Source organism: Caretta caretta, chromosome 2 (assembly GCF_965140235.1).
Source record: "Caretta caretta isolate rCarCar2 chromosome 2, rCarCar1.hap1, whole genome shotgun sequence".
Taxonomy (NCBI): domain Eukaryota; kingdom Metazoa; phylum Chordata; order Testudines; family Cheloniidae; genus Caretta; species Caretta caretta.
The window spans coordinates 53,798,936-53,824,648 of NC_134207.1; the positions used below are offsets into that span (position 1 = coordinate 53,798,936).

The window sequence follows — 25,713 nt, forward strand, 5'->3', positions numbered from 1 at the left end:
CCATTCCAGTGAATAAGTTTTGCTACTGACTTCACTCAGAGCACTGTTGGGCCCTATATATCAGACATGTTTCCTAAAATTTGAAAAATGATATCAGTTAATTAGAGGTTTCAGAGTAGTAGCCATGTTAGTCTGTATTCGCAAAAAGAAAAGGAGTACTTGTGGCACCTTAGAGACTAACAAATTTATTTGAGCATAAGCTTTCGTAAGCTACAGCTCACTCCACTGAATGCATCCAATGGAGTGAGCTGTAGCTCACGAAAGCTTATGCTCAAATAAATCTGTTAGTCTCTAAGGTGCTACAAGTACTCCTTTTCTTTTATCAGTTAATTAAACTAGGTTAGGGTCAAATCAGTTAGCCTTTTTAATATCATTGATCCTCCAATGATTCTTTCATCCAGAACTCATGAATGCTGAGATATTCCCATAATACATGGAGTTGATTTACATTTAGTCTTCGCAACCATAATTTTCAATCCCTGCTGCTTTTAACATTCAGATTGTTTTATTGCTGAATAAATCTGTCATAAAACAGTAGTTAATTTCACAATAGTCTTATTTCTCTTTGGATAATTTAAGTAATTTTAACAGATGACTTGACCATGTTAAAAAACGAGAAGCCACTACAGAGATGAAAGAAGTACTGCATATATTTTTTACACGACCATTAAACAAGTTTACATTGTCTAGTCTACTTTGAATAAATATACATGCATTGGGAACCAAACTTCTTTACACTTTTGATGCTTTTCTACTACAGAGAGATGTTTTCATATTAAGCAGCATTTGTGAAATAATATCCGTAGATAATGGCATTCAAGTATTTATTTGTTCATATTTTACTTGGGAAGGCCTTCAACACTGGTAAACCCTTGCATACCCATGAATCTAATTGCAGACCCTGGCCAAAATGATCTAAGCTATTAAGCTATTAGTTTGCTTGTCACTCTGACTACAGAGTCATAGAAGCCAAATGCCCTTTGACTTCAGGATTTAACCCTCAGTTTCAGAATGGCTATTAAAGGAACACAGCCTAGTGAGTCACAGTACGGAAAGTTTTATTAATAATAATTATTATATTTTATATCTGTGTCTTTTTGATATGATTTTCTAGTTTTTTTTTATCCAGAACATCTAAAGCCAACTAAATAAAGTACTCCTGTAAGTTTTACATACTAACTGTTTGCTAGCATATGCATACATAACTTTGGTATAACTTTTCGCTGTGATTTTGTAATCACTTACTTACACAGACGCCTACCTTGACTCATAGAAGTAGTACCACCAGAGGTCAATAGGACTACTTCAGTAAGTAAAGTTCAGCACATGCACAAGTGTTTGGAGGACTCTGGCCTTACAATGCAAAAGTTTTCATCCACCCAAGGGTTCCCAGTTCTTTAAAATGAATCACAAATCATGCACAAGGTAATCCCCACCCCCTTCAAATACAGCCAGGCCAGCTCACACCCTAAATCATGCCCTGTACTAAACCTCCTAAAACCCCCCTACAAGCTGCTTCCCCTCCTCGAGAAGCTCTGCAGCATGCCTTAAATTGAATATCAACCAAGTCAGGCTTCTTTAGACCAGAGGGGATGGCAGATTTCGATATAGGTGGGGTGGAAGGCATGCTTGCCCAGCAGAACCAATAAAAAGCTGTTGATGAATTCAGCAGTCTCATGAACAGATCAAATTAAGGACCAAATATTGGAAGTTTTAGTCAGGCAAAATTCTCATTCACATTCAAGACCCATGTAACTAGCGACCAAAGTTAGGCCCCGATCCTGCATGGAGATCCAAGTGAACAGACCGCTGAGGTTTGGAACTGGGCAAAGCTCCACGATCTCCGTGAGAGTCCACGCACGCACAGCGCTTTGCACGACCTGGGCGGGCCTTTCTGCTAAAGCAGACTCGCTGGCCGAGATATTGCTTATGGATATGTAACATTTCAAACCCTTTCACATCGATCAGAGTGTATTCCCCCCTGCCGTACTGTTTTCCCCACGTTGCAATTACTCTCCAGTCCTTACTACCATGTGAACTTTACACCCCCCCCCCCCCAAAAGATAAACTAGTGGATAATTTCCCGGGAGACTCAATTGAACTAAAGATTGGCCCGCGCTCTTTCAGGAGCGTTGAAAATGAGTCAAGGAAGTCCCCAGATATTCTCCACCCGGCGGCACGTTCCATATTTCAGTCACATGCTTTTGGATGCAAGCTGGGTGGGTGCAGCCCCTGAGGTGGGTGTGGGGCTCTCGCAGGGATCGGGCAGCACGCCCGCCCACCCCAAACATACCAAAAAAATAAAAATAAAAAGGCCACCCTAAGCAAACAACAACAAAAACCAGTCTTTCACAATGTTCTGATGCCTAATGAATGGTTCTTTCCGTGCGCCTTGCCAAGGTACATCCTTCTGCCTCTGCCCGCACAGTGGGATCCCTGAAGGACTGGGCGTGGAAGGCATGTGTGATCCCACCTCCTCTTCCCCGGACCGGGACAAGCCCCACAAGCAGCGCCTCCAGCTGTCACTTCTGTGCGGGGCTCTGGCCTTTGGAGCGCCGCGCTGCCTTTTCCCCCCTTCGGCGCCCCCCCCCCCCCCCCAGCCGCGCGCTAGCCGCAGGCTCTAGCTACCGGGGTGGACCCGCGGACTGATCCCCTGACTGGGCAGGTTTCGGGGCGCGGGGCGCTTTTCTGCGCGGAGGGCGGGGAAGCGCGCTAACTTCGCTGTCCCACCTGCTCCGTCCGGCCCCTGGCCGCGGTGCAGCCATTGAGTCCGCAGCCTTGGCTGGAGAGCAGGGGCCACACAGGCAGAGCAGAAAGTGAAAGTAACTTGTGCACGCGGAAGTCCCATGGGAAAAGCAGAGCCCCGCGGAGCCAGCGGGTCTGCCCCAAGGAAGATGCGGCCAGAGGGCTGGTGAGTCCGGGAACTCCCGCTCCTTCGCACAGCAGCGCCTGGCGCAGCCTGGCCCGGCGGATTCTGCACTCCCAGAGCCTCCCCTCGCGCTCTGCACCAGCCTCGCACCATGCACAAGCCTCTGCCACCACCATGACCGAGAAGCCACCAGCGCAGCGCTCTCCACCTCTCCCTGCGGACAATGTTCCATGGTAAGGGGCGCGCGCGCGCGCGGGACCCTCGCTCCCTCCCCGGAGCCGGCGACTCCTGCAGCCCTCCCGGCGCGCAGCCCCGGCGGATTTTGCACCTCAGCCCAGGCTGCCCGCTGCCCCGCGGCGCGCGTCTCACCGGCTCCGCTGGTTCCCTGGCAGCTACCGCCCGCAATGGAGCAGCGGCGCCCGCGACGGTGCTTTTATCCTCCGTGTCCCGGCCGGGAATTTCCCAGCTTTTCAGAGCGAAAGTGGAAGCGCCCGGTTCCCAGCCCGCCCGGTGTCGGGAAATCAGGATTGCGTTGGTGGGAACTGCAGGAGTTGGGGAGCGGGCAAGGGAGCAAGGCCGGTGCAAACCCCTGCCCGCGGACGCCCCGCAGGGAAACCGGCTCCCCCAGGCAGCGGCTGGCCTCCCGGGAGCGGGTCCGCTGCCGCCCGTCCCCCCTCGGCTCCAGCAGGGAATAGCCGCCCCTCCCCGCGGCGTGCGCCTTGCCCGCGGCATGCCGTGCCAAGCCGGGGGCAAGCAGGCACGCTGCACCGACCCCCGCTCAAAGTTGAGGCAGGCACCAAACAGGTGTCTCGGAGGGTCCCCACGCGCCCGGCCAGCGGCTCCTCAGCCGTAGGGTGACCAGCTGTCCCAATATTAGGGGGTTCGTCTTATATAGGCAGCTATCCCCGGGGGGAAAAAGTATCCGGATTTTTCACACTTGCTGTCTGGTCACCCTACCTCAGCTGAGGGGGAGGGAGATGTATTAAGCCTCCTGGGTTTGCAGGCTCTGGCAGAATCCTGCTCTGGGGCAGGGGCCTGCGCAGGAATAAAAATTCGGCTGCTTTTGGAAGGGCACTGCCCTGCGGGGCCAGAGGAGCTGCTTCCCTCCCCCCACTGTGCCCCCACTGATTAGGGGGGCTGTGCCCCTGCTTCCCCCCCCCCCCCCCTCACGCCTGCTCCTGCTTTGGGAAGCTTTGGGTGCAGGAAGGTAACACGCTCTTCTCTCCTTCAGGCCAATGGGGCATTTCCATGGCTTGGGGGGCTGAGGGACACAGCCGACCCTGACTGCCCAGTGGTCTGAGCCACAGCAGGGAAAGCCCAGACTGGACCTGCTGGTGCTTCTGAACAGCCTCCTTTGGAGGCTTTTGGAAGCATTGAAACGCCGCAAGGATGCTACAACCTGGTAGCTTTCCATTACTGTCGCTTAATCCACAGATATTGCAAGGGTGGTATAACATTGGGATTATAAGAAGTGATCTCGTGCCCCTGGGTGGTAGAACATTGATAGTGTGCCTGCCTGGCTCCCTTCTTGTACCCTGAAGGGACTAAAGGTTGCTTTTTGTAAATATGAGCTTTTTCCTCTGCCTGAAACTCCCATGAATGTTAACTCTTGCTGGCTGGGGATTTTGGGAACTGGGATTTATGAACTCATATACTTTCACTGGAAGAGCAGAATGTTCACTTTGTTAAAAGTTTCATTTCCTTCAACACAGCAATGAGTCAGTGCAGATAAATAGATGTTCACTTTTTTTAATTATAAACAATCTGACAGAAAATCCTTTCCTTTCTCAATCGTCTGGCTCTCTCTTAGCTCTTCTCATAGTATCAGTATTATGGGTTTATTAGGACCTAATTTACTAATGTAAAAAAACACATACTCCCCGACAAACCTTTCAGGCCTTCTTTATAGATCATAGAGAAGCAAATAATAATAATAATGGCATAGGCCCAACTCTTTTTCCTTTGCAGGTTATCTTTAATCACAAACTGCTAGATTAAGTGGGTCTATGGCTACAGTGTTGTTGCCATATACTGATATGTGTAAGGGATGTGATTCATCCTTGTTTAATAAAAAAAGGTGAGGAGTCCTTGTGGCACCATAGAGACTAACAAATTTATTTGGGCATAAGCTTTCATGGGTGGGTTCTATCCCACGAAAGCTTATGCCCAAATAAATTTGTTAGTCTCTGAGGTGCCACAGGGACTCCTGATTGTTTTTGCTGATACAGACTAACACGGCTACCACTCTGAAACCATTCTTGTTTGGGGTTACTGATGGAATTTGTTGCACAGATGACAGACTTAGACCATTGTTATTTGTCTTTTGAAATATAAAACAACTGGGAAATTGTTAGTTATATTAGAGAAGATGGGGATTAGTATAAGAATTGTAAGGTGGATAAGGAACTGGTTAAAGGGGGAGAATGTAACAGATTGTGCCAAAAAGTGACTGGAAGAAAGTTACTAGTAGCATTCCTCAAGGATTGGTTTTAGGACTAATCTTACTCAATATTTTTATTACTGACCATGGCACAGAAAGTAGGGGTATGCTAATGAAATTTGATGGGGATACAAAGTTGGGAGGCAACGTCAGTACAGAGGAAGATTGGAATATTATACAGGAAGATTTGGATGACCTTGAAGACTAGAATAATGGAAATGGGATGGAATTCAATAATACAAAGTGCAAGGGTCATGTACCTAAGGTCTAATAATAATTTCTGCTACAAGCTGAGGGTTCATTAGTTGGAAGTGACAGATGAGGAGAGAGACCTGGCTGTGTTCCTTGATCACAGGATGACTATGAGCCAGCAACGTGATGCAGCTGTGAAACAGGCAACTGCAATCCTTGGATATATTCTGGTAGAGCTAGAAAAGTATTAATATCATATAAGATACTAGTAAGACCTCATTTGCAATATGGTGTACAGTTCTTGTCATACATGTTCAAGAAAGTTGAATTCAAACTGGAATGGGTGCAGAGAAGATTTACTAGGATGAACAAGGAATGGAGGGCTTATCATATGAGAGAAGACTGGAAGAGCTTGACTCATTTGGCCTAGCAAAAAGAAGGCTAAGAGGGGATATGATTGCTCTCTATAAATACATTGGGAGGAGAGGGGGGTAAACACTAGGGCAGGTAAAGAGCTTTTTAGGACAGTGTTGGCACAAGAACAAATGGATATAAACTGGCCATGAACAAATTGAGGCTGGAAATTAGGAGAAGGTTTCTAACCATCAGAGGGATGAAGTTCTGGAACAGCCTCTCAGTAGGAGTTGTGGGAGCAAACAACTTAATTAGCTTGAGGAGAGAGCTGGACAATGTGTAAGTGTGATTGTATGATAGGATAGGGTTCAGCAGCCCTGGGGCTCACTTCCAGTTTATGTCTCATGTTCCTAAGAGCACATGCTTCAGGGCTTCAGCTGGCCACCTGCTGCGGCTTTTCATTCTGTTTTGGTCGCCTTCCTCAGAAGCATCAGAGATGGCCACAGTTGGAGATTGGACACTGGACGGAGTGGGCCAGGGCTCTGGGGTGTCACTGAGCATTCTGTTTCTCGGGTGCTTGCCTGACTGGTTCTTGCTCACATGCTCGGAGTCTAACTGAATTTTTCCCCAGGTCAGATTGGTAGCAACCTTGTGTTTCCTTTGTCTTCCTCTGCAGAGTATGGGTGCCAGTCACTTGCCAGGGTTATCTGGGTACATCTCACTTAATCATTTCCCTGCCATTACAAGGCTTCTGCCAATGGTGCATACTAATCATCTAATTTCCTATGGGCTATAAAACTTCACAACCAAATTTAGAATAGAGTGTGGGGCAGTGTTGGTGGCCTGTGATATTCAGGAGGTCAGACTAGATGATCTAGTGGTCCCTCTGACCTTAAACTCTATGACTCTGTAGAAGTCAGAGGTTTAAGTGCAGGATCAGGGACATATTATGTAATACATAGATGGCAGATACAGCCTTAATAAATTATAGGCTTTGACAGCCTTATATTTACTATATTTATGTCTTTATTCTCAAGGGATTACGAAGCTCTTTGGACCAGATTTTCAAAGTTAGTTAGGAGCCTAAAGATGCAGAAAGGTGCCTAGGGCTAGATCTACTGAGGAGTCTTAGACTCAGTATTGCAATGCCTAACTTTTAGGCACCCTGCCACCTAGTGTAATCCACAGCCCTAAATTAGGTGCCCAGGCTTCCTGTACAATGTGTGTTATATGTGCTCTTGTATATACGTTCTTAGGACCTGACTAGGTCAGGGAATGTGTCATGAGATATTGAGCCTGTCACCTTTATTTGGCTTGTTTAAATCCAGCCCTGACTGTTAGTGGCCATAAATTATTTCCCTTAGATGGCTTTTCAGTGGCTTATGATTGTGGTGATGGATGCCCTGGAAATACCTAAGACAGGGATAAAGAATTTGCCTGTTACTCAAGCAAAACTCTCATTAAAAGTCAAAGGGAAATTTGCCCAAGAAAAGACTGTGAAATTTGACTAACAGCGATGAAAAGAGTTTCTCAATTCAGTTTCTACAGGGTAGCTGTCTACTCTGTAGTATCCTTAATCAACACTACACAATTGACAATATCAGCAGAGAGGGATTGAGGGGGCGTGAAGACTGAACTATATTCTTATTCCTAGAGGTAATCCTTCCAAGACAGCATTAAGGTCCATTGGCAGGGAGCTGTGGCGAAACGTATGTTACAGAATAGCTGTTACATGGACTATGGCTGTAACTCTATTCCCATTGAATTCAGTTGGATTTCTGCATTGACTTCATGCAAAGCAAATTTGGCACATGGAGGCTATTTTAGTTTCTAGGACTGGCAGCCTGCATGACTCTGAGGGGCCCAACCTTCCCAACCGAGGGCAAATAGGACAGTGTCTTTCATGAGCACTAACTTTACTTTAAAAAATGCCCCCACAAATCCAAATATTTTAAAAATAAAATTATACTTGCAAACATGTATACTTCATCTGCTGTATACTGTAGTACTTCAGGATTTCTAACAATACACTAAAGGATATTATTGTCCGCTCAACATAGTTATTGTTTTTGTTAGCATTAATGAAGTTTATGTTAATACCCCGAGGGCAACATACTCTGAAAACGCATTTAAAAGATACTTTTCTGACAAGGTATGTTTAAAGGCATTTTCACATTTCATACCCAAAATGGACTGTAATGTACCAGTTATTTGGTAGAGATGAACAATAAATCCCAGATAAACTACTATAAGAGACTTCATTACATAACAGTTAATCGAGCATACTCCGTAGTATTAAATATATACTTAATTGATGTTGTTGTAATCTAGTTTTTTTTAGGTCTGTGTTTGGGATTCTGCCACTGTTCATAGTTCTGTTGCCAGTAAATTCATCTACTTGTGTGATGGAAAATACAACTGTAATACGTGAAAAGTATGAGAATATCCTAAGCCACGATATTGATTTGCTGGTAGGTAGTCATATTCTTTTGTTTTAAATTTTTTTAAAAAGTAAAAGTCTTCTTTTGGTGAATAATTTTAAGGTTAATTCATGCTAAATGTCACATTTAAAGGCACACATTAAAATGGGTGTGCAGTTCTTTTTACGGGATATAACGATGCAGTCTCTAATTTTGCACTCACACCTAGCTATGAATGCCGTTATTTGCAGGTGCGAATGATATGACTCAGATGATTGTGTCCTTGCCACAGGTAGTTAGAGATATAAACCATTTAGGTTTAGATTGTGTAACACCTAATCCCATTGGAGAGCACTTATGCAATAGTTGTGGTGAAGTCACTGAGACTACTTGTGTTTGTAAATGCTATTCAATATGAATAGAAGCTACATAATCTGACCCATAATTTCCATCTCTTTATAACTTTGCCTGAAGTTTTATGCCCTCTGTTGAATATATTCACAAACCGGAGTCAACATTTAAAAAACTGGCCCGCAGTCTTGATCTCTACCTCTCATTGCTGACAATGATCCCATTTGGAAATAATAATCATAACAATAATCCAGAAGACTGACATACCCAGACTATTAACCTAGTATTTTATATCTTTGTGCCAGCACATTAAATAGAATGCTGAAGTCAACAGCTCTCTACATCAAGTGAATCATTCCTAGTTGTTAGAATTCCACAGGAGACTGGGAAAAAATGAAAGTATTTGCTATTTAACTTGTATTTAAGGAGCTGTGAATTTAGTGCTCATGAAAGGTATGGGACTGTGAATATTGAAATCTCACAGAATAGGGGTAGCACGAGCACCTACTAAGCAGATTCCCTCATTTCGCAGCCAATGTGTGTTACCCCAGCTCTGGAGAGGTTAGTTCAGTCTCCATGTTTAATCAGTGCTTGTCTGTCTGTTTAGATTACCAGCAATAACTGTTAGTAATACTGTTTGTGTGGTAGAAGGTGTCCACTAGCCTCTTGCCTGAGATCATAGAGTGATAGCAAATAACTTTCCATTACTACAAAACCTATGTTCTGGTTTGAACCTGGAATCTAGAGGCAGAAGGATCTTTACCTCCTTATCCTCACCAAGCCACCATAATTAATACTTCTGATAAGTACCATGCTGCTGAAGTGTGTGTAAGATATTGTTACTTTCCTTTTAGTTACTAATCTCTGTCTAGTCTGACTCGGAGCAGGATTTGCAAGGTTATGCTCAAGGCTAACTTTGATCTAGATTTCTGTAAATGCAGTGGTTCATAGAGCAAAAATATTAAAGAATAAAATAAAAACTTTGACTGTCAATAAGCAATGTCACCCCACAGAGAGAATAATGTTGATTTCTCACCCAAACTATGGTATGCGTTTCTTAAATTCTCAAGGACCAAGGTTCCCATGATCATTCCCCCCCAGATTATGCGTGAGCTTAAAAGAATGGCAAGAGTAAATTATGATTTCTATTAGAGGTTACATGTGGCAATGCTCATTGTGATTTTGTTCCATATCTGGTGACTGGAGACATTAACTACAGGCAGCTAGTGGGTTATATCCTGGCCCCCTTGAAGTCTAGGGGAGTTTTGCCATGGATTCCAGTGGGGCTAGGGTTTCATCCATTGTCTTTTTGTCCCACCCAGTGACCTACCTACCTACTTACCAACCAGAGCAATTACTGTGAAGCTATTTGAAAAAAGGCAGGCAGAGCTGCTGACTGGCGGGCCCTTGTGTCTAGAATGGAATTTCAGCACTTCAGTAAACAAAGCTGTTTGATGCTCTCTTAATTGTTTTATGTCTTTGACTATTTGACTCTTCAGGGCTTTGTGTTGAGTACCTCCCTGTTTACACAATCTACTTCTACTGTCTCAAAAGTTTGAAGTCAGTTTTGCTCAGGTGTGCTTCTGAAACACTGACAAAGTTACAACAAAAATACAAAGGGAAACCCAAAGGATGGAGATGACTAAACCTTTCTTGTATTTGTTAAAATACAGGATGACATACTATTGATATGAATTAACTCATTTCTTCTGCAAGGTACAGAGAGACTTTAGAGGGGTGTTAGAAAGAAGAGTGAGAGAGAATGTGTTTCCATTGGGATCCAGAGGTATTACAAGCATCTGGGTGACATGAAGAAGGAAACAAAGGCAACAAACAGTGGTGGAGCAAAGGGGAAAGACTTACAGCTGAAGACATTTAGGGGATTTAGACACAACTTTTTTTTCATGTGAATAGAAGATGCATGCCAAAATCCCATTAGATGCCTTGGAAAATCTCAACCTGTGTATATTTCATAAGAGAATAAACTTCAAACAAAAACAAAAAAAAAAACCACTGTTAAGAATCAAGTAATTAAGTGGAATCTGTAGTTTCAAAATTATAAACAGCTACCCTTGCAAACTATAGTTAAATTATTTCCTCCTTAGCTTACTTGCCAAGAAAAAATTCAGCACTCTCTATTTCCACTGCTACTTTTGATGCCATCCCAAAAAGCAGTGTAAGGAGTAAAGCTCATGAACTGTTGAAAGAGAAACCAAGGCAACTTGATTAGAACACTGTTACATTATTTAACATATGATCTATTATAGGAAAATATGTCTGAAGAGTATCGTGACAGGTGCTGCAGGAATAAAAGACATGAAAACCCCAGTGCAATTTTCTGCAATGATACTCAGGTAAAAGACAACTTCTTTGAATGATTGAATATGTCCATTGCAATATAGGTGTGTGCGCGCCCTGAGCACTGTCACCAGAAAATACTCCCTCATCGGTATCTGTCAAGTCAGCTCTGGTGCCCTATAGTGCTACACATCCATAGTGTTGGTATATAGGGCACTGCTGACCACGTCCTCTCAGTTCCTTTTTACCACCTATGACGGTCGCTGGAAATGCTCTGTCCTTCTCTTGCAAGTCTTTCTCTGTGGACTTTGTTTCCTCTCTCTATATACATATAGTTTTGTTCATAGTTTCTCTTGTAGTTGTTAGAGTTAGTTTCCTCTGCTCCCGGTACTGAGGCATGCTTTGGTGGCTGGGCTTCAAGCCTTGTGGCTCCTGCAGCAAGGCTGTGCCTCTGGCCTACCCACATTCCAGTTGCCTTAAGTGCTTAGGGGAAGCTTACTTTTGGGAGCGCTGCAAGAGTTGCAGGACTTCAAGCCCTGTATCAAAAATGACCAGGATGCTAGGCTGAAGTCCATCTTACTAGGAGCAGTGCTCAGACCTCGACTGGAGCCAAGCCATTCAAACTCAGCACCAAGCACCTTGGTGTCACTGAGGGGCACTCCTGCCGCTGTCCGGGCACATCAGCGCCATTCAGCATCTCCAGTGCTGAGGAAAAAACAAAAAAAAATGCCACTCAAGAGAGGACATTCCCCGACCCCTAGGATGGCCAGGCATGGAGACTAGAACAGAGTGTGACCTGCACTGGGCCACTCCATAGCCCTTGGTACTGTATAAAGGGAAGCTGGCCATGAGGGCCCAGTTCCAGTCTTCCCTGCCTTGACACTGGTCACTGGCACCGATGGGAACTGCTCCTCCGTGGTCTCTGGACAGAGACTTCTCGTCCTTGGAGTCAGAGGTGGAGTCACATATCTCCCACAGGAGCCAGCCCCAATAGGCAAGTCGGCACTATCCTGCAATGGACCTGGGCCAGGCCATACCGTCGAGTTCTTGGCCTGCTGGCTAGTGGCAGGTGCCTGCACAGTGGTCCTTCTGGAACCTGTTGGCATTTCCCTTTATGCAGGGTCCTTGATGGAGGTGCTCATACTCGGTGGCTGTGAGGGTAGAGTGCTGCCACTTCTTCAAGCAGAGCCTGATCCAGGCTCTGGTACCAAGTACCAGGAGCCAACATCACGGGACCTGGCTCGTGCCAAAAGCAAAGAGTTGTTGTGCTCCCTACCAGTGCAAGCCTCCTCTTCCTCTTCTCCTGATGAGGCCATGACAGGAACTGACATATCACCCTCTCATGATGACTATAAGGCCCAACAGGAGTTTCTTAAGAGAGTGGCCCAAAACCTGGGCATTCAGGTGGAGGGGGTTCAGGAGTCCTCCCACTCTTTGGTGGACATCTTGTGACCCTTCCCCTCAATGAAGCCATCATGGACCCAATAAAAGCCCTACAGTAAACCCTGGTGTCCCTACTTCCCATGGCCAAGAAGGCTGAAAAAGAAGTACTTTGTCCTGGCTAGAGAATATGAGTTTTTGCATCCTCATCCCACCCTCACCTCCACAGGATACCTGGTGGTCTCTGCTGCCAATGAGCAAGAGTGACAGGGGTTACAAAGGGTGATCCCCAAAGCTAGACACAAAAAAGCTAGACCTGTTTGGGAGGAAAGTCTATTCAACTGAGGGTTTGCAGCTCAGGATCACTAATGAAAAGCACTCCTGAGCAGATGTGACTTTAACACTTGGGACTCCTTGTTAAAGTTTAAGGACTCGATGCCCCAAGAGACCAAATGGGAATTCTCCTCTTTGGTGGAGGAAGGGAAGTTCATAGCAAGGGCTTCCTTACAAGTGGCCCTGGATGCTGAGGATTCAGAGACCAGGTCCATGGCCTCCACAGTGGTCATGTGTAGGGGTTCCTGGCTCCAAGTCTCAGGCCTCCCACATGAGGTTCAGTAGACCCTCTAGGACCTTCCCTTTGAGGGCACTTCGCTCTTCTCAAAGCAGACAGACTTCAAGCTTCATGACCTCAAGGACTCCAGGGATACTCTGAAGTCCCTGGGCTTCTACACTCCTGGTGTCTTTGAGAAGCATAATAGGCCCCAACATTCCTCCTGGTTCTTCCCTCTGCCTGCCCCGCAGAACTCTCAGAGAAAGAGGAGTAAAGGCTTCAGGCAGAGGCCTTCACCCCAGTCCTCCTCAACATCAGTGCCCGCTCCTCCCAGATATTCAGGGGGCTCTAAGTAGGCCTTTTGATGTGGCACTTAAGGACACCATACCAGTCACAGAAACTTTGGATCCAACCTATCCTTTGTTTGCGGACTGCTTGTCCCACTTCCTCCAGGCAATGGTCCCATATTACTACAGACCACTGGGTACTGAGCACAATAGAAGTGGGATATACTCTTCAATTCAGTTCTTCCCTCCCACCTCACCCCTCTCCCCATCCCTCTTCAGGGACTCCTCTCACAAGCAACTTCTGGCCCAAGAGGTGCAGTCGCTTCTATAGGTGGGAGCCATGGAAGAGGTTCCACAGAATTTAAGGGTTGGGGGTTCTACTCCCTGCTTTTGGGATTCAGAAAAAACATGGGGGGGTCTCAGACCTATCCTGGACGTGCGCCAGTTAAAAGTTATCTCAAGAAGCTAAAGTTCTGTATGGTCTCCTTGGAGTCCATCCCCTCCCTGGATCTAGGGGATTGGTACATCGCCTTTGATTTGAGAGATGCCTATTTTCACGCACCAATTTTTCAGGGACATAGGAGGTTCCTCAGGTTGGTAGTGGATCGTTTGCAGTTCTCCCGTTCAGCCTGTCAGCTACCCCACAAGTTTTTACAAAGTGCATGGCAGTAGTAGCAGCCTTCTTGAGGATCCAAGGGGTGCAGGTGTATCTTTAGCTCATTGACTGGCTGGTCAGAGGCCAAACCAGGGCTCAGGAGGAGTCCAGCATCCACCTCATCCAGTTGACTTTCCAGGACCTGGGTCTGCTTATAAATACACAGAGATCCAACCTTACCCCATTTCAGAGAATAGAGTTTATCTGATCTGTGTTTGTCAGAGTTGTCATATGGCCACATGTAGTTATGTAGTGCGTACGCGAGACTACACCTCAGACCTCTCCCAACATAGCTGGCCTCGGTGAACTCACCAAACTGCCATCATCTGGATATGATCCTTACAATTCCTCGCCTGGTTCTCAACTCGCTCGATCGGTGGCAGGACCCACTGGTGGTTTGCAAGGGCATCTCATTTTCATGGCCCCATCCATCACTATCCCTGGCCACAGAATCATCAGCACTGGGCTGGGGAACTCACTTGGGTCCCCTGAGAACTCAAGGCCTGTGGTCCCCAGAAGAGCTCTTTCTGCACATCAACATCAGGGAGCTCAGGGCAGTCCTTGTGGCTTGTCGGGCATTCCTGCCTCATGTTACAGGCAAAAATGCGTTGGTTCTAACAGACAACATGGTGGGCATGTTCTATGCCTTCCTCCCCCCCGTGTTGGGAGGCAGTTCAGTTGTGGGATTTTTGTATAACCTACTTGATTAATCTTGAAGCCTCCTACCTACCAGGAGCACAAAACGAGCTGGTAGATCACCTCAACAGATCCTTGTCTGATCACCATGAGTGATCCCTTGCCTAGATGTTGGGGTCATTTTCTAGCAGTGGGGAACTCCCCAGGTAGATCTGTTTGCTACAAAGCACAACAGGAAGTGTCACCAGTTCTGCTCCCTTTTGCGTCACAGCCCCGAGTCACTTTCAGATGCTTTCCTTCTTCCACGGACAGGTCACCTGTTCTGTGCTTTCCCTCCTATTCCACTTGTGCACAAGGTCCTGTTGAAAATCAAGCGGGACCAAGTGCAGGTCATTCTGATAGCTCCGGCTTGGCCCTGCCCGCATTGGTTTGCCTCTCTGCTGGACTCTCAGTGGCGTCACCAATCCCACTACTTCTACATCCAGACCTGATCTCTCAGGACCACGGTCATCTGCTCCACCTGAACCTTGGGTCCCTCCACCTGATGACCTGGATGCTCCATGGCTAACCCCCACAGAACTAGCCTGCTTGAAGCAGGTCCTTGAGGTTGTACTAGGAAGCAGAAAGCCTTCCACCGAGTGACTTACCTGGCAGAATGGAAGTGGTTTGCTATTTGGTCTTCCTAGAAGGGTGTCTCGCCTATGTGATTGTCACTGCCGTTCATTCTAGAGTACTTACTGCACTTGAAACTGCAGTCGATTAGAGTTTAAGCGTGGCATCGATTAGAGTCCGCCTGGCAGCAATCTCTGCTTTTCACCCTTGGGTGACCGATCCATCTTTCTAACCATTTCCTTAAGGGCTTTGAGAGGTTGTACCCTCAGGTGCAACAACCAGTGCCCCCTCCCCCGAGACCTCAGCCTTGTCTTATGAAAGCTTATAGGTCCCCCGTTCAAGCCACTGGCAACTTGCTTGTTACTGTACCTCTCCTGGAAGGTGACCTTCTTAGTGGCCATTACTTCAACCAGAAGAGTTTCAGAGATCTGTGCCCTCACTTTGGAGCCGCTGTACACAGTGTTCTTTAAGGATAAGGTGCAGTTGTGTCCTCACCCTGCTCTTCTCCAAAAGGTGGTCTCCCGGGTCCATAGCAATCAAGCTATCTTCCTACTGGTTTTCTATCCAAAGCCACATACAAACAGGGAAGAGCAAAGGCTCCACTCATTAGATGTTAGGTATGCACTAGCTTTCTACATAGAAAGGACCAAACAGTTTCGGAAATCCACCTAGATGTTTGTAGCGGTTGCAAACGGGATGAAAGGTCTCTCCATCTCAGCTCAGATAATTTCATTATGGATCATGTCATGTATGGATGACATTATGGATCACATGTGTAACAAACTAGCAGGTGTTCCCATCCTAACCACTCATTCAACAAGGACACAAAGGGTCTTCAGCAGCGTTTTGAGGACAGGTCCTTATTCACGACATTTTTAGCGCAGCAACTTGGTTGTTGGTGCACACATTTGCTTCTCATTATGCCGTCACTCAGCAGGCTAGGGACAATGCTGGATTTAGCCAAGCTGAGTTGCAGTCAGCATGTCAGTAAACTCTGAGCTGTCCACCTACAGAAGAGCATAAGAAAGCCCAGTATCCTGTCTTCTGACAGTGGCATATGCCAGGTGCCCCAGAGGGATGAACAGAATAGGTAATCATCATGTGATCCGTTCCCTGTCGCCCATTCCCAGCTTCCAGCAAACAGAGGCTAGGGACACCTGTACAACTGCTAGGGAATCTCCTACGTTGGAATGGACATGTGCAATCACTCAAAAAAGAAAACCTTTCTGTAACTTGTTCAAGAGGTGTTACACATGTCCATTCCAAGACCCACCCTCCTACCCATCTTATCAGAGTTGGCTGGAAAGAAGGAACTGAGGAGGTATGGGGTTGGCAGTGCCCTATATACCAAAGGACACATGGCCCTAGAACACACCAGAGCTGACCCGATGGATACCACTGAGGGAAAAATTTCTGGCAGCTGTGCTCGGGGTGCACACACATCTACATTGGAATGGACATGTGCAACACATCTCGAAGAATAACAGTTCCAGAAAGGTTAGTACATTTTTCCCCCCAGAGTTTACTTGCCTTGTGTGTTGTTGATTTCTTTTCTGTATAATCCAATCCCTGTGTGACAAATTCCGTTGATGGGTACTGTTATGTTGTAATCACAGCAAGTCCTGGTATTCAGAATTTGTATTATAGAACTGTTCATTTTAAAACTTGCAATGGTTAGACTGCTGGTGTGCTGAGGCCACAGCCTATCATATTGACCAATATTGTCTCATTGTTTCCTTATACTCCTCCTCCCATCCCTGTCAGTCTGTCTCCATCAGTTTCTTATATTTAGCTTATAAACTCTTTGAGTCAGAGACCATCTTTCTTTCCATGTTTGTACAGAGTCAAGCATAGTGGGCTCCTAAAAGCTAATAAAATAATTTCCTTTTAATCTTTTCTGGGCCTAAAATTTATGCATACTGCACATAATTACTTGATTTTATTTGAATCTTTAAATAGTAATTCTGTATCCAAAGAAGTCAATATCTCATACTACAGAGATTATATTCACTTATCAAAATACTGATTTTTAAAAAATATTTTCATTCAATATGGAATGAAGAACAGGATGCCGTCTTTGTGTCAGTTAGCTAACAAGTAAACGTTAATCTTTCAAATGCTTTGTTTTATTTTCCTACCAGAATTTTTTCTGGTGTTACCAATACAACTAAACCTTCACTTCAGATATTGATCTTTAAGTCTATGTATGTAAGACATCTTTTACAAAATAATCTGCACTTTCTAGTAAGAAGTATTTGTAAAATAATGTGGCAGACATTGTCCCCATGTAGAAGCCAAAGTTGTTAATGGGGGGTAGGGGGAAAATCTCATTACTATACATACTAATATTTATAAATTCACACATAGGTAATTGTCATAACCACAGAATCACTTTTTAAAATTTGATATATTAGTTTGCTTTAGACAAGGTCAAAACCCACCAGTGTCAGTTGTAATTGCAGACTGAATTCAACACATCTAGTAATGCTTCATACACTACAAGAATCTGAAAATTTAGTCAGGTTAGTCACATGATATATTGGAAGAGAACAGCATAACAAGCTAAACAAGCTAATGCCTACTGAAACTGTAAAATCTAAGGGAACTCAAACTCAAGGCTTCTTTTCTTTATTTCTTTCTTCATAGGAAATAAGGTCATTACAGAATATGGCATGTGACTTGCTTAAATTCTTTAATAAACAAAAGATCAACAAAGATTTCAGATGGCAAACTGCTGTGGTTTCATGTATGACATTAGAAATTCTACAGTGCAGATGTGATAGGGGGAGCAAAAATAGAAAGGTAAGTTGTTGGGAAAGCCTATAAATTATCTTGCATATTTTTATCTAAAAAAGAAAGTACATTGCTCTCTAAGGCTCTTCAGAATAGAAGGTTACTACCATCAACCAAAATGAAACGTTATAAAACTCATCCTATATAGTATGCCCCTTGATACAGAGTTTAAGGCTCTGATGTAAAGCCCATTGACGTCTATGGAAAGATTCTGTGGTAAGCACTAACGCTTTTCAAAATAAGTACTGTGATAATATTTTTGAACCTTAATTTTTCAGTTTCACCCTTTAATAGCTCAGCTTTTACTGTACTATCTGGCACTTTACCCACCAGAAAGCTCTATAGATTTCCGATCGTCATTGAAAGTCCGGTTGGTGCGGGGCCGTCAGGCTCCCTACCTGGCTCCGTGTAGCTCCCTGGAAGCAGCGACATGATATCCCTGCTGCTCCTAGGTGGAGGAATGGTCACAGGGGTTCCGTGCGCTGCCCCTGGCCCCCTCGCTGGCTCCACAGCTCCCACTGGCTGGGAACTGCAGCCAATAGGAGCTGTGGGGGCGGCGCCTGTGGGTGGAGGCAGCGCACGGAGTCCCTGTGACCATTCCTCCACCTAGGAGCAGCAGGGATATCATGTTGCTGCTTCCGGGGAGCTACACGGAGCCAGGTAGGGAGCCTGACGGCCCCATGCCAACCAGACTTTCAGTGACAATCAGACATCTATAGAGCTTTCTGGTGGGTAAAGTCCCAGATAGCTCAGCTTTTACTGTACTATTAAAGGGTGAAACTGAAAAATTATGGTTCAAAAATATTATCACAGTACTTATTTTGAAAAGCGTTAGTGCTTACCATAGCCGCCCAGCCGTGCCTCTGCCTAGGAGCAGCAGGTACATCATGTCGCCTCTTGTGGGGAGCCGCCCCAGGTGAGTGCAGGACAGGTCTGACACCCTGAAACCCCTCTCGTGCCCCAACCTCCTGCCCTGAGCTCCCTCCCGCACCCAAACTCCCTCCCAGAGCCCGTGCCCCCCCCACCCCAACCCCCTCTTCCACCCACATCCCGTCCCACACTCCGAACCCCATAGCCCCAGCCGGAGCCCCCTCCTGCAGCCCAAACCCCTCAGCCCTGGCCCCACCCCAGAGCCTGCACCCCCAACCAGAGCCCTCATCCCTTCGCACACCCAGTCCTCAGCCTGGCTCTCCCTCCCACACCCTGAACCCCTAATTTCTGACCCCACACTGCCAGCCCAGAGCCCATATCTCCTTCCACACCCCATCTCCCTACAATTGGTAATGTATAACTCTTAGTTAACCGGCATATTTGATTAACTGGCACCCCCCTATTCCCCCAACATGCCGGATAACAAAGCTTTTGCTCTAATTGGATTTGGGGTTTTTATACGCATTAACTAACCAAGGATTAGGCCAGTTCAGTACTTGCATGTGAACCCTTCAGAGCACCACTGGATGCTACAGGAAGGTGTGCTGGTAGTTCAGCAGGTGGCTTGCTTTCTTCGGAGTCAAAACTGAGTTTTCTGGTTTGGTGTAAAGAGCCACTGTGCCTCTAGTGCAGAGGTGGGCAAACTACGGCCCATGGGCCACATCCGGCCTGTGGGACCGTCCTGCCCCGCCCCTCCCCCACTGTCCCCCCTGCCTTGCAGCCTCCGCTCGCTGTGTGGGCAGCGCGGCTGGCTCCGGCTGGGTGGCGCAGCTTCCAGTCCTGCCTATCTGAGCGGCATGGTAAGCGGCGGACGGTTGGATAAGGGGCAGGGGGTGCTAGGGGACAGGGAGCGGTTGGATGGGGTGGAGGTTCTGTGGAGGTGGGGGGGAGGGGTGGTCAGGGGATGGGGAACAGGGGGGTTGGATAGGCATGGGAGTCCCGGGGGGCCTGTCAGGGGCAGGGGTGTGGATAGGGGTTGGGGCAGTCAGGGGACAGGGAGCAGGGGGGGTTGGATAAGGGGTGGGGTCCCGGGGGGGCGGTTAGGGGTGGCAGGGTCCCGGGAGGGGGAAGACAGGGAGAAGGGGTTGGATAGGGGGTGGGGTCCTGGGGGGACGGTTAGAGGCAGGGGGTTCAGGGAGGGGGTGGTCAGGGGACAAGGAGCAGGGGGGTTGGACTGGTTGGGGGTTCTGAGGGGGGGCAGTCAGGGGGCGGGAAGTGGGAGGGGGCGGGGAGCCAGGCTGTATATGGAGGCACAGCCTTCCCTACTCGGCCCTCCATACGGTTTCACAACCCCAGTGTGGCCCTCAGGCCAAAAAAAGTTTGCCCAGCCCTACTCTAGTGGTTTGATCTGGTTGTGATCACAAGTGACTAAGATTCTATGGCCTTATTGTGAGTAGCCCAGTGTTCTGGCTCAGTTAGGTTAATTATATTTATTGATTGTTTTATGTTTTAAAGTATTTCTCTGCAGAAAGGAACATAAGCTCATCTCGATTAACAATGTAAAAACTGTTCTTTTACAGGTTTGCATATTGGTTACACAAACCAGCAAAGACACAACAGGGGCACAAGGCCCCAAGAAAAAATGTTGCCAAGAATTATGTGAACTAAAGGAAACTATATCTAGTCTCAGATCCTGCTGGAATAAGTTTGAAAAAGATATTGCTAGGTAAAAAACTTAAGATGCAGTCCTTTCTGTTTTTTCAAAGTGCCATTGCTAGATACCTTTGCACTTTACATGCATTCTTCAAGTGTATCTGTCTGCTTACGTAAATACTTTTTGCCAAAGTCCTGATGAGACGATCCTATGCCTTGTTCCTGGGGACAAAGCCATTGGAAACCAACAAATTGAACTGCTGAAGTACAAGAGGTGGAAGCTAACAACACAATTGGAAGCAAAGACAAACAGAATAGAATGCTGTAGCCCCACCTTCACACAATGAAAAGTACTTAGACTCTGTAGCTATCTACAAGTACTTGGTCATGTTTTTTGAGTACCTTTATATGACTTTAAGGTGAGAAGAAACTTTTTAGATGCCTGCTGCGATGCCTACTGCCTTGGAAACTGCAAGGAAAGAAAAATGTCAAATTAATAGGATGTTTTATGTAGCCACATCATGGATCAAAATTAACAGTTATGCTAGTTAAGAATGGCTCCTGAGCCAGTTCTGCTGATGCAATAATATTTGAAGTACTGGTATCTGATGGGATCTGCAAGCTGCTTTTAAGGCCAAAAAAATGAAACCAGGTCTCTGCCACAGGAAAGGTATGGGAATGAATTATTTTTACTCAGCCTAGGGAGAGGTATCAGTTTTGGAGGGATCTAGCACAGATGCTGCTGAAGTAGCTAGAGGCAAGACACAGTAAGGCCTGTGGATACAGAAAAGGGTAGCTCCTGAACATGAGGAAGATCAGCTAACTGGAGAAAATACTAGCTTTGTGGATTTGGTAATCACAGTTAGCTGCAGGAATAGTTAGAATAGCTTACATTAATTGTGATGACTTTAGTGTATATATTTTACATAGTGTATTTAACATAAAACAGACATGACTTAAGATATGTATGAGTATTTTCAGAGAATAATATATTGGCATTTTACTAATTATATGTCCATATTTAATTTTTGATGAATTTATAAATATTTATTAGTTGCTTATACCTCACAATTTCTTACTTAGATATTACTACTCCTTTTGTAACAAAACCCACTTGTAATATATCTAACAAAATGGTGTCTCTTTTGGTATCATTGCTTCTGTTCTAGTTTTTTGGTATATGAGAATATCATAGACAGAGCTGATAATGCCACCTGTAGTTAAGGTTAACTGACTGTCACATGTGTTCTACTCAGTGTTGTGTGGCACCTCCTTCTGGCAATTCGCTCCGCCTGGTTCAGTGCCCCTTTTCTTCTCTTCCACCATTGCTGTTCTCCTCCCACTGATGGAGTCACACCATGGCTGCTTTGTGACTCAGCCCTCCAGCCAAGCCACACTGCGATTTCCCCTTCAGAGGAAGTCTTTCCAAGTCTCTGCACATGCAGCATCAGGCAGTCCACATGCCCACTACCCTGACTATGTCAGTCCTGCAGTGACTCAGGCAGTCTTCCCATTCACTGCCCCAAGCAACACCGCTCTACCAATCGATATGAGGGGAACCCTGGCCCACCCTGTATGCTGGGTTCCAGCCCAGGGCCCTGTAGCAAGCAGTTAATTGGCTACACCAACCTTACTACTCTCACCCCTGGACTACTTCCTACTGTTCTTTTCCCAAGCTTTTCATTCTCCAGACCCCTTTCTCTTAGGCCTACTAAGTAAATCCTTTCTCAGAGGGTTCCTATCCTCCCCACTTCACTAAACCTCAGAGAGAGCGACTACAGGCTTCCTCCATGCAGTCTCCCACACCGTTGTCAGTTTCTTGACTTTATAGAAGCCCCACCTATTCCCTTACAGGTGAGTTTCATTCGAATTAGTGGCCTCCTCACAAACTAAATCTCCCCTATTTGCAGCTTAACTGACTGATTGGGCCCCCTCACCTAATTCAGTTTCTTCAGGACTGATGTAGGGTGCACACCCCATCACATACTTCCCACTATAAGATCCTGTTTTCAGTTGCTTATAACTTTTCCACATTGTTCAGGCTGAAATTTTCAATGTAAGGTGTCTATCTCAGGCTAATATTTATTTATTGGAAGCTTGAGTTATTTCAAGGAACAAGATTAGGGAAGCCTACATTGTTTTGCCCTTGTTCAAAAAAATTATTGCAACTTTTCCATTGAGAAACTCTAGCATTCCATGCGCCAGAGCAAGAATGTTAGGAACTGTTAAGAAAGGGATAGAAAATAAGACAAAATATCATAATGCCACTATATGGCACATATATGCTACTATATGGCATAATGCCACAACTCATGGTGTGCCCGCACATTGAATACTGTGTCCATTTCTGGTCACCCTATCCCATAAAGGATACAGTGGAACTGGAGAAGTTTCAGAGAAAGGCAACAAACATGATCAAAGGTATGGAACAGCTTCCAGCTAAGGAGAGACTAAAAAGTGTAGGGCTGTTCACCCAACTAAGAGGAGATATGATAGAAGTCTATAAAATCATGAATGGTGCAGAGAAAAGTATTATTTATTCTTTTCCACAATACAAAAACCATGGGTCACCCAATGAAATTAATAAGCAGCAGGTTTAATACAAACAAGAGGAAGTATTTTTCACACAATGCACAATTAACCCGTGGAACTCATTGCCATTGGGTGTTGTGATGGCTAACAGTATAACTAGGTTCAAAAAAGAACTAAATAAATTCATGGAAGATAGGTCCATCAATTGCTATTAGCCAAGATGGTCAGGGGTGTAACCCTATGCTCAGGGCAATCCTAAACCTCTGACTTCCAGAAGCTGGAAGGGGAAGACAGGGTGGATCACTCCAGCTGCCCTGTTCTTTACACTCCCCTTGAAGCTCTGGTAGCGGCTATTCTCAGAGATAGGATACTGAGCTGGATGGATCATTGATCTGACCCAGTATGGGAGCCCTTATGCTCTTAAGGGCTTGAAATTTGGCAAAGTGGGTCACCCTGCTGTCAAGAGTTGTGCCTTTTGCTATGCTTGTGAAAATTGGATCCAAGATATAAGCCTTCAAATATTCCAGGTTACACATCCTAATTAGAGACTTGGCAGGTAAAGTCTCAGAAAATCAATCTGCACTGAGCACGCTCCAGCCCAGGAATGCAGGGACTGAGCACATTAATTCAGCCTTCTTATGCATATGCATTATGATGCAGTCTTTAATTACATGATTACACATTTTTCCACAGGACCCCTGCCTCATTCAGTGCACAGGATAAACAGTGCTCTAGGAACAAATCAGGGTTGTGTAATGAAAAAGGCTGTTGTCTGTAGGGCCTCTGCCTCATTTGTTGCAGAAGTTGGAAGGTACGTAGTGAAGAAAGCAGGTGACTGTAAAAAGAGAAAGGATAGTCGTATGGTAATAGAAATTGAATGCCACCCTGGAGAACTGGATTCTATCCCTGTTGTGGGGAAGTGTACCTTTAAGAGGGTTTGGCAAGAGCCAACTGGAACAAGTTGTGTTATGCAGAAGGCTCATGTGCAATGCTGGTCAGTTAGAAGTCAGACACCGAATGAAGTGGAAACACTGTCAGATTCCTTGGCTCAGAGTGATTTTCAATCTGAACACCACACCTGCCTCTGCCACAGAGTTCCTGTGTGATGCTGGACAAGTCAGTAAACCAACATTTTTACAGCTGGCCATTAGTTGTGTTTCTCATTTTAAGGGTCCACCTAGCATCTGACTTACAGAACTGCTGAAGTACACACACTATTGCAACTGAAGTCAGTTGGAGCCGTGCTTTGAACATGTAATGTGCTATACAAATGCTAAGGGCTTTGAAAAATTAGACCCTGTCTCCCACAAATTGGGCATCCCAAATTAGTGGACAGTTGGCCTTAATTTATCTCAGTTATGCAGCTATAAAATGGGGATATAATACCCTTACCAAATCTTACAGAGGAGATGTGAAGACAAATTCATTATTGTATGTGAAGCATTCGGTTCCTATTTCAAGAGGACGATGGAAATGTCCCTGAAGAAGTGAATAATGCTGTATTCAGGGCAGCATTGGGATGGTGGCAGTAAAATAAAGCCTGGGGGCACACTTTGAAATAGGCAGATAAACATAAAATATTGAAGAACTACTCATTCATTGATGAGCAGGGGTCCCATGGAAAAAATAGTGTGTGATCATGTCATTAAACACAAATATAATGCATATGCCTGTGGAATTAAAGATGCACATTCCAGAATTTCTTAACTTTTGAGTGCTTGCCTTCAGAATCTTAACCTTCTTCTACTGTAGGTTTTTTGGGTGTTCATTATGTAATAAAAATAAGTCACCTACAAACTCACCTTTAAAAATTAAACAGGCCACAATATGTGACTAAGAGCTGGTACTTCCATAAAACTGCATGAGCCTTCACTGACTTGCAAAATTTGGACTATTCTGATTGCTTTGTAAGATATTCCTACTCTTTCAGGGTTGCAGAGTGTCTAAGAAGGGATTCCATGGCGCCAGCTTCACCAAAGCATAATCTTTCCATCTGGCCAATGTATACAGAATACAGGCAATAATTGGCAACATTGCCTTCATAGCCTATTGCAGGAAGTATGAATCATCATAGTGCTCTATAAATTAAGCTGTTGTAAACCGAGAACTATTTGGAAATCAAAACTTACAGCTAAGTAGTGCAGGAGAATTATCTCCTGTGTCCTATATAAGACATTCCTGTTAATACACCTCAGAATGATATTAGCCTTTTTAGCAACAGCATATTATTGACTCATATTCAATTTGTGATCCACTATAATCCCTGATCCTTTTCAGCAGTACTACTGCCTAGAAAGTTGTTCCCCATTCTGTATATATGCTTTTGATTTTTCCTTCCTTTCACTTAATTTAATTTCATCTTGTTGATTTTAGACCATCTGATTTATTAAAATTGTTTTGTATTTTAATCCTCTCCTCCAAAGTCCTTACAACTCCTCGCAACTTGGTTTCATCTGTAAATTTTATAAGCATATTCTCCACTCCATTATCCAAGTCATTAATGAAAATATTGAATAGTGTCAGACCCAGGACTGACCTGTGCGTGACCCATTAGATACACCCTCCCAGCTTGACAATGAATCACTGATAAGCACTGAGTATATAGCATAGTAATTTAATCTAGACCACATTTCCCAAGTTTCCTTTTGAATATGTTGTAGAATTGTGTCAAAAGCCTTATTAAAATCAAGATATATCACATCTACAGCCTGATCCAGCGTAAGGGTGGTCATAGGAAATGGAAGGTACTTACTAGTAACTTGTGGCACCTTAGAGAAGTGGGTTTTAGCCCATGAAAGCTTATGCCCAAATAAATTTGTTA

At 45.2% G+C, this 25,713-nt stretch overlaps 1 protein-coding gene and 1 long non-coding RNA gene across 3 annotated transcripts in view; one reads left to right on the top strand and one right to left on the bottom strand.

Annotated features, from left to right (window-relative positions):
- The window catches only part of LOC125632581 (uncharacterized), a 16,827-nt gene extending 13,524 nt beyond the window's left edge, over positions 1-3,303 (bottom strand). Inside the window, exon 1 of one of the 2 annotated variants that reach the window (XR_012666946.1) lies at positions 3,239-3,303. This is a non-coding gene — a long non-coding RNA (uncharacterized LOC125632581). Of the gene's footprint in view, positions 1-2,730; positions 2,813-3,238 lie in introns of those variants that run through there. The other variant, XR_012666947.1, reaches the window with a different exon arrangement.
- Positions 2,943-25,300, top strand: IL7 (interleukin 7). The gene is given in 7 exon segments (XM_048841020.2): positions 2,943-3,102; positions 6,487-6,566; positions 8,187-8,326; positions 10,894-10,980; positions 17,691-17,846; positions 20,288-20,433; positions 20,554-25,300. Coding segments are annotated over 7 exon segments (822 nt in total). The 5' UTR covers positions 2,943-3,043; the 3' UTR covers positions 20,708-25,300.
- The last annotated feature ends 413 nt before the right edge of the window (positions 25,301-25,713 follow it).